This window comes from Herpailurus yagouaroundi, unplaced genomic scaffold, assembly GCF_014898765.1.
Source record: "Herpailurus yagouaroundi ecotype Mexico unplaced genomic scaffold, PumYag 140, whole genome shotgun sequence".
NCBI classification, from domain to species: domain Eukaryota; kingdom Metazoa; phylum Chordata; class Mammalia; order Carnivora; family Felidae; genus Herpailurus; species Herpailurus yagouaroundi.
Genome location: NW_024412395.1, coordinates 62,556,351 through 62,571,364, shown reverse-complemented (window position 1 = coordinate 62,571,364; position 15,014 = coordinate 62,556,351). Strand labels below are relative to the sequence as shown.

The window sequence follows — 15,014 nt, the reverse complement described above, 5'->3', positions numbered from 1 at the left end:
GAAAAGGTTCCCATTTAAATATCACAGGTTTTTAATTTTTTTCTTTAAATCAAGGTAAAAAGAAATTTTCAAAGAAATGCTTTGGGATGAAGAGCTGCCTCAAAATGAATGAATGAATGAATGAATGAATGAATGAATGAATGAATGAATGAATTAAAGAATGAATGGTTTTTAAAACAAGCCCTAATTTCTGATGGTTACTTTTCCAAATACTCAAGCTTTCTGGTTTTTCAAGGCCACTTTTGAAGCTGTATAAAACATGGGCTCGCTTTTGCAACCTTGGAAGCAGATCTGATGTGGGGGGGAGAAATTTGGGAACCCAGTTTGGGCCTTTCATTTTATTCTGCAGGAAACAATAGCTCAGTTGTGTTTCCAGCTAAGAAGGCCACCATCTAATTGTGAAGGGATTTTAAAGCTACCATTGGTGGGCTATGTGGAGAATAGAAGGGTATACGTAGGAGTAGGGAGCTAAGTTTGGAGGTATTTGCTAAGGACCAAGAAATGTACTCTCTTTTGGAGAGTACTCATTTAGAGTATTAATTTAATTTTTATCAGTGATTATTACTCCCAGAAGTAACATTTATATTATTAATTTTTACTGTTATTCCTTTAAATTAATCTTTTTCCTTCCCAAAGTTGATTCTGTTGCAATTTCAATGTAATTTTTTCCTATTACATTTTTGTTCTTTAGCATCTTTACTATTCTAATAATTTATTCCTATAATATTTTATAAATTTCTGTATAGTAACTTCTCAGAATCATCCTAATTGAATGGTTTTACAGAATTGTTTTAATACTATAATATCATACAGATTGTAGAATTTAATAGATACAACACTGTTTCTAAAAGCTACAAAAGATATATTTGCTAGTATAAAATTGATAATATTTTACCACAAATTAAAATATAGATAGCTTTTTAAAAAACGTGTAGGTTTTTGGTTTGCATACCTATTTATTTCTTAATTTAACTTTAGTAACCATAAATGAAATAATTTAAAAATCTGGTAAGGAAGATTCATAAAGTAACATTCCCTTGTGCACTATTTTGCCTAGTTTACTGATACATTATTAGCTGATTACTGATAATATCTAGCACTTACTAATCACTTACAAACTAAAATGTGCTAAATTTTAAGATTTCATAAAACATTCATCTCATTTTTTCTTAGTTAAAATGAATATTTTGGTTCAGCTGCTATTGTAATATGGGTCTCTTCATAATTCCAGAGGAAAAAAATGTATTAAAAATAATTTCATTATCTTTAGTTTCCTTTAACATTTAGGAGCAAGTATGCTAAGCAGGCTATTCAATATCATTAACAGTAATCAGCGTAGTGATTTCTCACAATGCCCATCTGAAAAATGCAATTTAATTAAGGACCCATAATTTTCAGCAAGTACCTCTAATATGCTTTGGTTAAAAAAAAAAAAAAAGCATCCAGTCATACCACCTTTAAGTAAAATATCTTCAACACAAGATTATAATGCAAGTTTACCACACACCTTTTATTTAGCTTACTCCAGTGGCCATGCCACAGAATGAAAATAAAATATGATTTCCAGTATAAGTGACTTTTCTATCTATCTATACTGAGCAATGAAGCCTTTCCTGTCATAACTTATTTCCAACTTACTGTGAGAATGAGTTATTCATGCATAGGTTTTGTGATATGGTCACTGTATTTATAGCTCAGATTTAAATTTGATCAAACTTTCAATAGCTGTGTCTACAATATATTGTAGTGTCAGGGTCCCAAAAGCTTAAACAGAGAATTGCACTCACGTTAGCATCTTGACTTCTCTGGGGTTCTTAGGATGATAGGTTGGCACAGTGAAGTGGTCTAAGTGTAAGCTTTAGGAGTGGGAACTCTTGGTGTTGAATCTTATCTCTGCCATGTACCAGCTACCTATGTGACTGGGAAAACCCCAATCTCCTCTGGTGTGAAATAATAATACCCCCTATATAAAAGCACCTAGGACACTACTTGGGACACTACTTAGGACACTACTTATTCAGGACTTACCTGAATAAATCGTGGTTGTTTTAATAATAGCAAATACTGCATTTAAAATTAATTTTGGGAAACACGGGGGTGGCTCAGTCAGTTAAGTGGCCAACTCTTGATTTTGGCTCAGGTCACAATCTCAGCTAGTTGTAATCTGGCCCTGCATTGGACTTTGCACTGGGCTGGGCCTGGAGCCTGCTTGGGATTCTCTTCCCTTTCTCTGCCCCACCTCCTCCTCAAAATAAATAAATAAACTTTAAAAAATAAGTAAAATAAAAGTATTTTTTTTAGATTTGTCAGGATACTTTCAGAAATAAAAACAATATTTAGGAATTATGAGTAGGGGAGGGTTGTACGTGTGGGTGGGGAAAGCAGGAGAGTTGTTAAACAGCATCATTCACAGATCGCTCTCCTGGGAACTTCCTAAAGCCATTAGAGTTAAAGGATGAAATAAAGTCAAAGTTTGCGAGCTCTTTTATATTTAAAAAGTAGCATATTTTTGCTCATATACATTAAGAAAAATAACATGTAAGTAGTAATATTTGAAGAAATATTTTACTTGAGAATCATCAAGGGCCAAATAAACCTTTCTTCTTTTGATGACTCCACAGGGATCTTCGGAACCTAGTGATTGAAATGGTTTTGTCTACAGACATGTCAGGTCACTTCCAGCAAATTAAAAATATAAGAAACAGTTTGCAACAGCCTGAAGGGTAGGTTATTTTCTTTTATAATGTTAAAGTTTGGTGGGCTTAGATTCAGAAAAGACTGTAATTGATATTGGGGCACCTGGGTGGCTCAATCTGTCAAGTGTCTGACTCTTGGTTTCGGCTCAGGTCATGATCTCAGGGTGGTGGAATTTAGCCCTGCATCAGGCTACACGTTGAGTGTGGAGCCTGCTTAAGATTCTCTCTCTCTCTCTCTCTCTCTCTCTCTCTCTCTCTCTCTCTGTCCTGCTGCCCTACCCCTGCCTCCCCCGCTTATGCTCTCTCTGTAAAATAAAAACAAAAATTAGGAACGCCTGGGTGGCTCAGCTGGTTATGTGTCCAACTTCAGCTCACATAATGATCTCGTTCCGAAGTTCAAGCCTTGCGTTGGGGTCTGTTCTGACAGCTCAGAGCCTGGAGCCTGTTTCAGATTCTGTGTTTCCCTCTCTCTTTGCCCCTCCCTTGTGTGTATACTCTCTCTCTCTCTCTCTCTCTCTGTCTCTCTCTCTCTCCCTCTCTCTCTCTCAAATAAATATTGAAAATTTTTTCAAAAAATAAAAAGTAAATACTTTTTTATAAAAGACTATAACTGGTTACTTTGCCCTAATAATTTGAACATGTCCTTGATTTGACAGGATTGACAAAGCCAAAACAATGTCCCTGATTCTCCATGCAGCAGACATCAGCCACCCAGCCAAATCCTGGCAGCTGCACCACCGGTGGACCATGGCCCTGATGGAGGAGTTTTTCCTACAGGTGCCTCTTTCACACTATGTGCACATGTTTTTGGAAATAGTAACTACGCATATTGACATGCACCTTTTTTTGTTCCGAATTCAGGGCTTGTGACTTACTATTTATCTTTCAGATAAATGTATTTCCTAATCCTATGTAGTATACTATATATTTTAAAGAGAGTCAAGTCTTGGATCTCAGATGCCACTCTTGGGAAAGAAAGAAACAAACAAATTAGTATTGTTGTCTTCTGTTAAGAGGTAAAATGTTAGAGTAGAAACATCAAATATCTTTCATCATAAAATGGGAAAGGGGAGAATATACAGCACTGCTGCATCCATCTTGTTGGTTATAACTTAGTCATATATGCATAGTTGCAAGGAAGACTGAGAAATACAATTTTGCATTAGATGGATGTATGCTTTGTAAAAAGTGGATTATTATATGAAAAAACAAGCCTAGCCATGGGGAATGGCCAGTGGTCTCTACCACAAGTATACTTTTTTAAAAATAGTCCACTCCGACCTGAGGTACCACAATACAATCGTGATGTTAACCGCCCAGAGTTAGCATCAGACCCCACAAGGTGAAGGCTCAGTCTTCCATAAGAGTGGCTCTAGTTCAGATGCCAACATCAAGTGGGGCCCCAGGACACCAGCCCTTCTGACCACTGGTTATAAATTCAGGATTCCCATGACCCTCCTCAGGTCTGACAATTTGTTACAATGATTCAAATAACTCAAGGAAGTTACAGTTTTAATTATAAAGAATATAGTAAGAAAGGGCCAATTGACATTATACCTATTCTGAAGACATAAAGACCAAGTACATTACTATATTTGGATGACTCTGTTTTCTGTTTCCCATTGTCAATGAATATGCTATATGGTTTCACTTTGAAATAGCATAGCATGGTCCTAGAGAAAGTTACTCAGTAACATCTTCCAAATTTAAGTATTTTCATACTAAAAATAGTCTTAAAAATATTTTTAATACATTTTGTGGTAAACACACACACACACACACACACACACACACACACACAAATGTTAAAACTTATCCAGTTCTAGAACTGTGTGTTATGGCCAATTAAAAATTATAATTTCATGTATTCAACCAAACACTAGTCAGAAAATGGTAAATCTAAAGAGAACTTAGAGATCTTTAACAACAATTTTCTCATATTATAAATGAAAGAACAGAAACATGAAGAGATAAAATGACTTTGCTCAAGTTAAGACAAAATTTTTAAGTATTTTAAATGATCATTAAACCACAATATGCGAAGTTCTGTGGAATGCAGCTAAAGCAATGCTTAGAGGAAGTTGTATAGCTCTAAATGCTCATATTAGAAAAGAATAACAGTACTTGTATCAATGATTTGAAGAAGTTAGGGAAATAAAACCAAAATAAGTTGATGGAAGGAAGTAAAAATATAAAAGCAGAAATTAATGAAACAGAACAAAAACAACAGCAAAAATTAACAAGGAAAGCAGTTTGTTCTCAGAAAAAATAATAAGATTGTTAGCAAGTTTAAAAAGAGAAAAAAAACATGGGTGCCTGGTAGCTCAGTTGGTTAAGCGTCTGACTCTTGGTTTCAGCTCAAGTCATGATCTCGTGGTTTGTGAGTTCAAGCCCTGCATCGGGATCTGAGCTGACAGCGGGAGTCTGCTTGGGATTCTTTCTCTCTGCCCCTCTCCCACTTGCTTTCTCTCTGAAAATAAATAAATAAACTAAAAAAATGTTTTTAAAAAAGAAAAAGAGAAAAAAACACAAATCATAAGTAAAAGAGGAGTTGTCATTATGGACTCTACATATAACAAAAGGGCAAGGAATTTTGGGCATAATTTATGTTTTAACACATTTGACAACTTAGGAGAAATTGTCAAATTCTTGAAAGATATAAAATACCAAAACAAACATAAGAAAAATTGTAATTTGTATATCCATATACCTATTTTTAAACACTGAATTTGTATTTTAAACTCTTTCCATGAAGAAAAATTCAGGCTTAGGTGGTTTCAATTCTTAATTCTTCTTTCAGTTCTCAATTCAAGTGAGAGATGGTGAGTTCTCCCAAACTTTTCAAAAAGAAATAATGCCAGTCTCACACAGATTATTTCATAACACAGAGCGAGAGGGAAAATTGTCAGTATAACCCTGACAAAAGCTGACAAAGATTTTGCAAGAAAAGGATATTATACACCCATATCTATCATGAACCTAGGTGGAAAATTTCTTTAAATATTAGCAAATCCAATCTAGCAATATAGTGAAAGAGTGCATATTATGACGTAAGTTGATTTAAGTAAAAAATCATTTAAAATAATTACTATATTAAAAGAAAAAAAATCCTACTATTATCTCAATAGACGCAGAAAAAGTATTTGACAAAGTTCAAAAGACACTAATTACAAAACTTTCTGCAAACTAGAAGTAGGGGACCTCTCCCATTGTGGTAAAAGGTGTCTATAGCTTACATAATATTTCCTGGGGAAATACTGAACACTTTCATGCTGAGTTCCAGGTATCTGCTCTTACCACTTCCTTTCAACTTTGCATTTGAAGCTCTAGCCATTACGATATATAAAAGAAAATAAAGAATAGATTGGATAAAAATAAAAAGAACTGTCTTTATTTGCACAAATATGAGCTTCTACATAGAAATTTAAGGAATCTATAAAAAGCTACTGGAACTGATAAATGAGTTTAACAGGGCTGTAGGATCAATTGTAGTTCTGTATACTATCAACAAACAACTTGAAAATAAAAATTTAAATACAATATGACTTACAAAAGCATAAAAAATATTTGGGAATACATTTAATTAAATGCATATAATGCCTGAACACTGAAAACCACAGAATATTGAGAAATTTTTAAAGATCTGTCTATGTAGATTGAGAGATATACCATGTTATGGATTAAAAGATTTAATATTGTTAAGATGTCAATTCTACGAGGGGCACCTGGGTGCCTCAGTTGGCTAAGTGTCTGACTTCAGCTCAGGTCATGATCTCATGGTTTGTGAGTTTGGGCCCCACATTGGTCTGTCTGCTGTCAGCATAGAACCTGCTTCAGATCTTCTGTCCCCCTCTCTCTGCCTCTCTGTCCCCTCTCTCTCTCAAAATAAATAAACATTAAAATTTTTTTTAAAAGATGTCAATTCAAAAAATTGATTAATATACCTAGCATAATCCTTATCAAAAACTGTTAACAGATTTCTTTGTAGTAGTTGAAAGAAAAGCTGATCCTAAAATTGACATGGAAATGTAAGAATCTAGATATAATCAAAACAATTTTGAAAAAGATTAAGAAAGTTGGAAAATTTACACCTTCTTATCACATGACTTAGTAGAAAGTTAAAGTCATCAAGGCAGTGTGTTACTGACATAGAGTCAGGCAAATAGATCAATAAAATAGAATAGTGATTCCAGAAACAGTCCCATACTTATACGATCATTTGATTTTCTACAAAAGCAATAAGATAGTTAAACAGTGAAAAGAAAGTTTATAAATGGCAATAGACTGATACTATTAAATATATGGGAGAAAAGGAATTTTATCCCTTACGTATACCATATATAAATATTAATTCAAGATTGACTCCAGCCTTAACACAAAACCTAAACCTATGAAGTTTCTAGAGGAAAGCTCAGGAGAATATCTTTCTAATCTTAGGGGTAGCCAAATATTTCTTAGAAAAGACACATAAAGCACTGCCTAAAAATGAAAAAAAAAAGTAGTAAAGTGGACAAGAACGAATTTTAACACTTCTCTTCCAAAAATACCATTAAGGCAAGCCATAGAGTGAGAGAAAATATTTGTACTACAAATATCTGTCCAAGCGCTTGTTCACAAATTGCATAAACTCCTACAAATCAGTAATAAAAAAAATCAGCCTAATTTGATCAGCCACCTCGTTAAAAAGTACACAAATTGGTAATAAATACATACAAGTATACTCAATATCATTGCTTATCAAAGGATTGCACATTAAAATCACAGTAAGATACATCTACATCCTCACCATAATAACCAAAGTTAAAAGGATTGAAAATATTAAGTGTTTTTTTATTATGTGGAGCAACTGGAAGTATCAGACATTGCTGGTAGGAATATAAATAATTACAACTCCTCTGAAAACTACTGGCTAGCGTCCATGAAACTTAATGAAACTAACATAAGACTTAATATCCCTATGACCCAGCATGCCAACCCACATGTGTATAACTCGGATAAATTAGTGCTTATGCCCACCAAATGTGGAATAGTCATAACAGTATTACTTATTATAGCCCTATACTAGAAACAGTCCAAATTTGCATCCAAAATAGAAATGAATAAATAAATAATGGCATAGTCATACAATGGAATATCATACAACAAGAAAAAAATGGACTACTAATACAAACAACAATAAATCTCAAAAAAACCATACTATATGATTCCATTTATATGAAGTTCAAAATTGGCAAAATTAACCTATGATGATTAAAATCTGAACAATGGGTGCCTGTAGGAGGTGAGATTCACTGAAAAAAGTTAAGGGAATTTCTGGACGTGATGGAAATGTTTTATATCTTGCGTGTTAATTACATAGATATGTTCATAATTTATGCACTTAAATTTTGTACATAAATTTTTCCTTGATTTAAACAAGAATATAGCAGAATGACTTAAAGAACTCTAAAAGAGGCTCCTGGATGGTTCAGTCCAACTTTGGCTCAGGTCATGATCTCGTGGTTTGTGACTTTGAGCCCCTCATCGGCTCTGTGCTGACAGTTCAGAGCCTGGAGCCTGCTTTGGATTCTGTGTCTCCCTCTCTCTGTGTCCCTCTCCCACTAGCGCTCTGTCTCTCTTTCTCTCTCAAAAACAGGTAAACATTAAAAAAATTTTTTTAAGAATTCTAAAAAAAACCCTGTTAATATAAGTCTGCAATAAATTCCAGCAACTCTTGAAAATTATTGTTAGATATCCAAATAGTATCTTGACTTATATTCTCCCTATTTTTTATTAATTTCAAACCAGACAAAGATTACCTGACAGAATCATGAGAGTAATGAATTTAATGAAATTGAGTCAAGATGTTTTCAAGATTCACTACCTTATTCTTGAATTTTCCAGAAAGGTGACTGCTATTAATAATGAAGCTTCTAACACGCAGTGATTTTTCACATCTGAAATTCAGGGTAGAGGTAAACCGTTCCATAAGGCTACTTAGTTCCTCTGTCATTCTCAGCGCCTGATAAGCAGTGACTCAGATATCTAAATAGAGATAAAAATGCATGCAGCACAAAAGGTCAAGTCTTGGAATAGGTATAACATCATGATATTTGGAATGTTTTTGTGATCTGAATTTTTCAGACTGTGTTACTTAGAGTATGAAAATGTCAGGTTTTCGTTTGTTTTTTTCACGGGATTCTTGATAGGCAACAATAGGCATTTGTGTCATCCCAAAATGTTCAGAAATGACTGTCTTTTCTTGAATGACCTTAATATATAAGGCAAGAAACTTACAGCTCTGAGACGAGTAAGCATACAGGTTAAGGTGGACCATTATAAAATCAAATTATCTCTGTTGGCATTCCCTCTTCAACTATGAAATTCCTTTCAGACTGTAATAAGATGATTTAGGATTTGAGCTTTTAATAATGGAATCTTATATTTCGCAGTCTCTGGACTTTTAAAAGTAAGTGACTTTCAAATCCCCTGCAGAAATATATAGAGCAAAACAGGAGAATGTGATGTGAAAGGTCAGAACAAGTGAGTCTGTACTACCAACAAACATGGTTACAAGCAAAACAAGTTTATCTTTATGAGACTTATGCTAATGTATGACATTGATGCCAACAGCTAAAATGTTTCTGTGCATTCAGTTAACTAAATGAATCTCCCAGTACTCTTACTCTGCCATATCCCATATATTAGCCTTTTGGAGGTGTGCATATATGTGTGCATGTACGCACATATAAATTTACACACACAGAAACGTATATGTGTATATGTATGTGTGTACATACATATATTTACATACATATCACTTAATGTTTCAGAAAAATCCAGAGGAATTTTGAGATGTGTTGACTTCGAAGCCAATTTCTTATTAATTTTTCTACTAAGTTCATTTTCTCCAACAAAAGAATAGGTATTAAGAATTTTTAAAACACACCGTATTTCTGGAGGAGAAATCAATGCAAACCAAGTTATTTGCAATACTCTTTAAAATTTCATCAGTGTTACCCAAACTCTTGGTGTTGGCAAGATAACAAGAAGTTAATACAAATAAAGTTAAAAGAAATACTTCCTGCTACTAAAATTTGTTTCTGCTTCATATTATACAAACCTAATAACTAAGTGAATTTTTCCTTTTTAAGCTGGTTGTTTTGTGTTACATGAAAAAAAAATGAATAGTTATGTAAAATCTATATTTACCAATAGGTACTACCTTTTCAAAAAAGGGGAAACAAATAATTGGAATTACAAGTTTTGGGGAGCAGGACAAAACGATTATTTTATCCTAAATTGTATACTGTCAGGCCCCTTTATGTTCTTCAAAATTACAAGAGGTAGTGTGAAGTGTGTTATTTCAAAATAGATTGTATTCCCCATAGTAATATGGGGAATGTATTATTTAGTAATGTATTTAGTTAGGGCAACTTCAGCCAAGGATCTGGCATCAAAAATTCAGACACGACCACCACCAAAAATTGATAAATATAAAGAACCACAGCTATGAGCCCGTATAATAACTTAAAATTTAAAAATCAAAGCTCATAGTTTTAAGAGGCATGCAAGGATACTAATGTCCTATACAATATTTATAACTCACAAAATACAATCATACAATATAAATCTTGCTGCAAGTGAATATGTTAGCTATAGTAATCATTAAACATTTAAACAGTTTTGATGGCTTCCTGGAATTTAGAAGGACAATTTTTAGCAAGAATGAAAGAAGGTAATTAGATGGCTTAAATCCCTTAAATAAGTTGTCCAAAGAATGTAAACTATCGCTTCTTCCCCTTCTCCCTCAGTTAAATGTCCCTATAGAACTTGTGACCCCTCAAATTCACCCTTGGCCTTGTAGTGGCCCCCAAGTCTGTGGTCAGGAGCTTCCTGTATGTTTGTTGGTGGTGTTGCTTCTGTGATTAAAACTTGTTTTCAATGCAAGAAGGTTCTCAAGATTTCTATACTTCACCATTTTGTCTTCAGTTTTTGAAAGCTATAGAAATTGCTTCTATAAAATATATAAAAATATATTCTATAAAATATATATAGAATATATATATTCTATAAAATATATTTGGCTTCAGATAAAATGCAAAAAAAAAAAAAAAAAGTGCCATTAAGTCACTGGATTTGACAACTTGTTGACCACTACCAGAGCATTTCATACTGTTAGGAAAGCATAAAAATATTACTGGTCTTTGTCATGGCCTTTCAAAGAAGCAACCTCAACGGCCTCCAAGGGAATTGCTGATATAGGGACAAGTCTGAGCACATCAGGCTGCCTTGTGTTTCCACATTTCTGGGGTCACTTTCTCCCCTTTCCCACCTGCAGGGTCATCCCCAAGAAAAGATGCAGGGATCCAGGAGCACAATTGGGTGACATTGGTTAATTGAGGTCAGTGGCCTTAGGACCCTGTAATTTTATTCCAACCACTGTACAAGTCAATACACCAGAACATACATATATTTGGTATTTTACTGATTTTTGAAAGTATATTTTGGCCTCCTGAAGGCAGCAACCTCAAATGAAAGCACATCCTCCAAGAGAAAACTAGATGACTTACACAATGTCTGTTGCCTTGACCCCAGATTTCATCGTTAGGGAGAGTAAATGCTCCCAATTCAGGGACCCAATAAGGAAAATTTTAACGTTTATTAAATTTATACTCAGGGATCCCAACTTTCTCTTTACATATCTTTCTCTCTCCCCTAGTAGTACCCCTCTGTCGTACTGGGTTTGTGGTGCCCCCATAGTCTGGCTATAGGGCCTCCTACTAATCTTGCCCTCATGGTCTCAATTCACCCTAAAGAATAACACCTTGAAATATTTATAAATAAATTAAATAATTAATGTGCTTTAGTATTCAATGTGCTTTAGCAGTGGAAATTTAATACCCTAATTCAATTGTGGAATATAAGAAGCAAATAGAAAATAAAATTTCTCCCTCCAAATATAGGGTGGTGGACCCGATATGTATCTGTCAAGTGCCTAGGTCCTATATGAAAATGTTGCCATCTAGCATTCTATAAAATTTAGCTCATAGAAGGGAAATCACCACAATGCCTTTTTCAGGCCCAAATTATCATTTTTAGATCAAACAAAGAACTCCTATTATATAGTATAAAAATATACATATTAAAATATCAGATAGCAGCCCCCTAATCAATAAAACCAGTTATATAGGCATAGATCAGATAAGTGTCTACAATATCACATTTCCCATGAAGTCTATGAGGAGCTTTATTTCTATTTTAACAATAGCAATATTATCATTTATATTTTAATATAAACAATGATATTATTCTTGCACGTTATTCTCATTATGTTAAAGATCAAATGCATAATAGTCTTCAAATACAGCCCTCATTCAGATTGCCTTATTTCTATTAGTGGCACCAAAGACTCCTTTTCATTCAGGTTTGAAGCCCAAGATTCATGTTTAATTCACTTCAAGCAATCCCCCACACTGCTGACAAATCAATATTTCAAAAGTAAAAGTCCTGTCTTGTCAGTTTCCTGCTAGAAAACTGGGGAGGTCCTGAGGACAGGGGTGGGGAGCCAATGCCTCTCCATTACATGCTCAATTAAGTACCAGTCATTTATCCCGTGGTTTAAAACCATCTAAGATATGCATTAGACATTATAAATACCTCACAGCTCTGTATCTTTGCTATTATGAAGTATGGTTCTTTCTAAAAAAATTTAATTCCAGGATAGCTAACATACAGTGTTATATGAGCTTCAGGTGTACAATATAGTGAATCAGCACGTCTATACGGAGCTCAGTGCTCATCATGGTAAGTGTACTTTTAATCCTCTTCACCTGTATGAAGTATGGTTCTTACTAGCTAATATTGAATGACCATTTACTAAATATTAGGCAGTGTAGCCTTCACATAAATTATCTTTGTTAACCTCAGGATAGTCCTACTAGGTAGATACTATTATATCTTTATTACTAACTTGAGTTAACCAAAATTACCAAGTGAGGTAACATATGAGAAAAATTCATTCCATCAAGTTTGTGATATGTCTGAAATAAAAGAGAGCCAGATGAAAAGCAGTGATTGAAGTGTGTATCTTGTAACTCTGAGGCTAATGGCACTAATAATTCCTTTCCCTCTGTCCCTTAAGCTGGGTGTAAATATTAACTCCAAATGGAATGGGTGTTGTTATTCTCTAAGGAAGGAGCACAGCTGCTGGGAGAGGTCACAGAAATTCTACTCCCCATTTTCTCTAAGCTATGACGTAGTCAAATATTCCTGTTTACAGCTACTTTGCGTACTTCTCTGGTGACTATATCCAGATTTTTCCCCAAACAATTCTGATTTCAGACTTCCTGCTTCTTATGATCAGAGGTATGGTTTCAAGGAAATGCACCAGAAAACATTGTCAATGAATAACTTTAAAGCCAATAAAACATACTGACATGTTATTGTAAAGATCACAATGAAAAGGTGTTAAAGGAAGCAGAGGGATTGAAAATCTGAGGTCCTCAAGACAGACCCTGCATTGTTACAAGGGCTCCACAACACAGCAAAAGTGATGGTCCCTCCCTTTTGTCTTCTGATTCGAGAACCTGGCCACGTGTCCTAAACTGTGGTCTTACATAAGTCACCGTGTGTTCTGTGAAGGTATACAGCCAACAGCTTAGGAGAAGATAGAGCCCAAGGCATCCTTCAAATAGCCAGAAGATCAAGGTGAAGAGACACAAGTGAAGTAGCTTCTCTTTCTTTTGTAAGCACATCCCCTTGAATGCCAAGGAAAGAACCTATGTTCGATGTTGGATAAATCTTGTGATAATAAGGTTTTGCCCAGAGCAGCCACTTTTATTTTAGGAGATGAAAATCGAATCAGTTCTTGTGATGTTAAACCCAAACGTACATGGAATTCTTTAACATATGTACTCAATTAACTTACTGTGGATAGGATCAAGTAATAAAAATCATTAACATTTCCATTTTCTGAGAATACATTAAAATGATGCACACAGAATGTAAGGATGTTGAAGATACTCTTCATTTGCTGTGGGAGATTCAATTAATGTTGTTTTATAAGTGGAAAGATGTTTCAAAATATTCATATACTTTTGACTTCAAAAAATAATATACTCATGAAGTCTTCACAGTGAAGATCTGTGATGTATTTAGCATGGGGGGACAAAAAGCATGAGAATCCAAGAACTTGATTGTTAATTAAATGCCAAATAACACTGAGATGACTATTTTATGCCAATTGCAGAAAATTCTGAAGAGCAAAGGTTTGTCTCTTTATAATCAAGGGGATTGTAATACCAAAGCAGAGTCTCCAGGTGCTGAAATGTTCATTTCTTTTTCTTCAGCAATAAGTATGTCCTCAAAAGGAGACCAAGTAAAATTACACCAACTTGGACTATAGTTTTTTTGTTTTATAAAAAAATAAATAAATAAATACACAGTGTCAATTAAGAAAAGAAAGATGCAACTTTTTTAGGCTTTGTATCTAGACTGCTCGTCGTCTAAGCCTCTCCAGACTAAGCCTGTACTAATGAGCTTTCCTTTCCACAGGGAGATAAAGAAGCTGAGTTAGGACTTCCATTTTCCCCACTTTGTGACCGGAAGTCAACGATGGTGGCCCAGTCACAAATAGGTACTGTTGTGGAGGGTGGGCACGTGTGTGCCAGTTTTCAAATGGAGAAACCATGTTGTTTAAAGGGGCAAACATCCATGAAACTTCACACTCCTAACAAATTTGATGTTTAGACTGATCTATATGGTGCTAAATGATAAGGATTTTGAAAAATTCTCACAAAATGAATTCAATCAAGCAGTATTAGTAAATGTAATTGTTATTCTATTTACAACCTTCTTACAAATGACAGGCTTTCTTCTTGTTTAAGAGACAGCTTTTTTTTGTATTGTGTTGCTGATTATTGTAATCTGTAATGTAATCCTTTGCATATAGAACAATTCAATGAAACTGTTAATATATCTGTCCTGTTATCACTAAGTTTGCATAATATATTCAATATGCCAGTTTACATTCCTTTGGAAAAAAATTCTTATGATATAAGAAGATAAACCAACAAGTTCAACCCATTATTATAACATATGGTTGCTATGCTGCATGCTCCAAATGTTTGTAATGGTTATCCCCTGAGCCAGCACCTTCATTACTGAACTGCAAGATTAATAAACATTAGGATTGCCGCCTTACCTCTCTAGCTGCTCCAGTACCACCTCCAACAGAGCAGTAGTCAACTGTCAGAAAGAGTCTCGCTCTGACCTTTGCCCCTTCCCATCCAAGTTCAAACAGCTGTTTTTCTAGGCACCATAACACTGGTACCTACC

The 15,014-nt window shown here is 34.5% G+C and overlaps 1 protein-coding gene across 9 annotated transcripts in view; it reads left to right on the top strand.

The window, feature by feature from the left end:
• Positions 1 to 15,014, top strand: part of PDE1A (phosphodiesterase 1A) — a 331,722-nt gene that overhangs the window by 282,250 nt on the left and 34,458 nt on the right. For all 9 annotated transcript variants that reach the window (XM_040475566.1, XM_040475565.1, XM_040475567.1 and 6 more), the window contains 3 exons: positions 2,622 to 2,723; positions 3,353 to 3,473; positions 14,232 to 14,313. In XM_040475566.1, the coding sequence (XP_040331500.1) occupies positions 2,622 to 2,723; positions 3,353 to 3,473; positions 14,232 to 14,313 (305 nt within the window). The remainder of the gene's footprint in view (positions 1 to 2,621; positions 2,724 to 3,352; positions 3,474 to 14,231; positions 14,314 to 15,014) is intronic.